General features: G+C 35.9%; 1 protein-coding gene across 1 annotated transcript; it reads left to right on the forward strand.

Annotated features, from left to right (window-relative positions):
* The first annotated feature begins 473 nt into the window (after positions 1 to 473).
* LOC116072773 (olfactory receptor 867-like) lies at positions 474 to 1,462 on the forward strand. Its single transcript, XM_031344333.1, is given in 2 exon segments — positions 474 to 1,161; positions 1,164 to 1,462. Coding segments are annotated over 2 exon segments (987 nt in total).
* Positions 1,463 to 3,427: the final 1,965 nt, after the last annotated feature.

Raw genomic sequence — 3,427 nt, forward strand, 5'->3', positions numbered from 1 at the left:
CCCACTGAAATATAGCATTTATAAGGCATTTTTAAATATCAAATAAAATAATAACAATCATCATATAATTAGAAAATAATTAAGGAGTCAAAAAACACATGAAGATAACAGACAAAAATCATTTAATGGAGATTATTGAGTTATTAAAAGAAATAAATTATTACAATTATAACAAAGAAATTAATTTACTTCAATATCTTAGAGGGTTTACTAAATAATAATTTGCCCACATAGATTCATATGAAAAACTCCACTAACAGCAATTGTAGATGATAAATGAGAAAGAGATTTAGCTAAATTAAAAACAAGAATAACTACCCCCATTTTAAAATGGTCAGGGAAATTAAGTTGGTTAAGTAAGTAACAGTAATTGTCAGGACGAAAAATAGGCTTTCAAGAGTTATTTTGTGATCTGTCAGTAGTTATTATCTGAAAATCATCCTTACCTTATCTCTAACAGATACAAAAGTTATATGGAAATGGAGAACCATACACTGATATCAGAATTTTTCATCCTTGGTTTCTCAGATGATCCTAAACTACAACCTATTCTCTTTGGACTGTTCCTGTCCATGTACCTGGTTACTGTTCTTGGGAACCTGCTTATCATCTTGGCTGTCAGCTCTGACACACATCTCCACAACCCCATATACTTCTTCCTCTCCAATCTGTCCTTTATTGACACCTGTTTCATCTCAACCACAGTACCAAAAATGTTAGTGAACATGCAGTCACAGAAAAAAGACATCTACATAGAATGCCTTACACAGGTATATTTTTTTAATACTTTTATTGGGATGGATGATTTTCTACTCACTTTAATGGCCTATGATCGCTTTGTAGCCATCTGCCATCCCCTCAACTACACTGTAATCATGAATCCTCGGGTGTGTGCCCTTCTTGTTCTGATGTTTTGGATAATCATGTTCTGGGTCTCCCTGATTCATGTTCTATTGATGAATGAACTGAACTTCTCCAGCGGCACAGAGATTCCACATTTCTTCTGTGAACTGGCTCAAGTTCTCAAAGTATCCAACTCTGACACTTACATCAATAATGTCTTTATGTATGTCATGACTTCCTTACTGGGTGTGATTCCTATGACAGGAATCCTTATGTCTTACTCACAGATTGTCTCATCCTTATTAAGGATGTCCTCTACTGTAAGTACAAAGCTTTTTCCACCTGTGGATCTCACCTCTGTGTGGTCTGTTTGTTCTATGGGTCAGGACTTGGAGTTTACTTCAGCTCTTCTGTGGTCCATTCTACCCAGAGAAGAATGATTGCTTCATTAATGTACACTGTAATTAGCCCTATGCTGAACCCCTTTATCTATAGCCTGCGAAACACAGATGTGAAGGGTGCCCTTGGTGAACTTTTTATCAGATTTGTCTCTTGCCCATTGTGGATTAATGACATTAGAACTAAATTGATACTAAGAAATATAAGACAAATTTTATGAATATACCTCTCCTGGTTGTTTTTCTTTTGAAAGATTATATGCCTAATCTACACTATTCTGAAAATTTATCTAATTTTGCATATGTGTTCTCTTTACAGATAATATTTAATTCCCTATGCATGGCATTTAAAGTTTGCAGTCATTCTTATGGGTCTTTTTTTATATTTTAGATTTTGATATGAAATATAGCTTATGAAGTCAAAGGGGGTTCACCAAAATCATTTGTGGAATGTTAATGTTCTTCACCTTAATTTAATAATATACTTTTTTCCCTAAGGAAAATGTTATGAAAATACTAATATCAGGACTTTAGAACTGCAATGTATTTTCCCCCATCAGCTGTAACTTCAGAGATGGTTGAGGACTGTGGTGGTTTGAATATGCTTGAAACACAGGAACTTATTAGGAGATGTGGCTTTATTAAGTAGGGCTTTTTGAAGGAAGTAAATCACTGTGTTGATGAGCTTTGAGGTCCTATGCTTAACCTTCACCTAGTGCAGAGTTATCAGTCTTTTCTGACTCTAGTTAGATCAAGATCCACAGCATTCAGTGTCCTTCCTTCTGCCTGGACACTGCTTTCCTTCCTGCCATGATAATAATGGACTGAACCTCTAAACATAAGCCACTCCAATTAAATGCCATTCTTTATAAAAAGTTGTTTCGCCTATGGTGTCTTTTCTCAACAACCGTAAAACTAAGCCAGGACACTATGAGCCTCTCCTGCTCCCATGGCAAGGTTAGACAGGCCAAATTTTGTGGAAGTTTTGTACAGCTAATCATGTAGATCTGTGTTCAAGAATATAGTAGCTATGTCATGCCTGGAAGCCAGAATTCAGCATCAATCTTCTCGGTTTTCTCTGGCATTTTTCATTCTTTCTACACCCCCCTCCAGAATTTTCTGAGTTGATGGGGGTGGGATATTATGGTTCTTACACTCATGTCTGAATATTTATACCTTATATGGTATAAACCTGAGAGAAAAAGAAAGTTTTCTGTGTGTGTGTATGTGTGTGTGTGTGTGTGTGTGTGTGTGTGTGCGTGTATGTAAGGGGGAGAGAGAGAGAGGAAGAGAGAGAGAGAGAGAGAGAGAGAGAGAGAGAGAAGAGAGAGAGAATCCCATAGCAAAAGTACCTGGTGGAGAAATCACTCCTGTCAAAATTTATCTAGATAAATGTTCTGTGCCTAAAAAACTACCTTCTACTTGGCTGTTGATAGCCCCAGAATAAAGTAGATGTCATCTATGATAAGAGACATTTCTATTTGGAAGTAGTGAGAAGTGAATGCAGAGACTCATAGCTTTTGGAAGCATGATGTAGTTTGTCTTCTCTCTGTTGCAGGATATTTGATCAAATTTTGAAGCCTAAGATTACTGGAAAAAACTGTTTTAGTTGTGTTGTGACTCACTCTTAACACATACCTTTATTCCAAAACCTTTTTTTTGGATATTTTAAGCAGGATTAAAGTTAACCATAGGTCAGGAGGAGGAACAAGCAACAAGTTCTCAGGAAGTAATCATAGGATTATTAAGAAAAAAACATAGAGAGTGAGAGGGAGTCAGAAAAGATTCTAAAGACACACAGAAAGTAGAAGGGAAGGACATTCAGGTTGAATTAGGGATGCCTAGAAAAGACTTAACCTAAGAATAATAGGAAGAGAAGAAGATGAAGAGTCTGAGCTCCAAGGCATAGAAAATAAATTCAACAAACCCATAGAAAAAAAACTTTCCACCAAAAAGAAAATGATGCCAATAAAGATACAAAAAGCTTATGGAACACCAATTAGAATGGATCAGAATAGAAAACCCTCCTGTCACATAATAGTTAAAACAAAAACTATGTAGAACAATAAATGTTAAAATCTGCAAGGGAATAAAGCCAGGTAACATATAAAGACTGATCTATCAGAATTACACATGACTTCACAACAGAGATCCTAAAAGCTAGAGTGGCCTGGAAAGATATTCTG

This window comes from Mastomys coucha, unplaced genomic scaffold (genome assembly GCF_008632895.1).
Source record: "Mastomys coucha isolate ucsf_1 unplaced genomic scaffold, UCSF_Mcou_1 pScaffold23, whole genome shotgun sequence".
NCBI classification, from domain to species: Eukaryota; Metazoa; Chordata; class Mammalia; order Rodentia; family Muridae; genus Mastomys; species Mastomys coucha.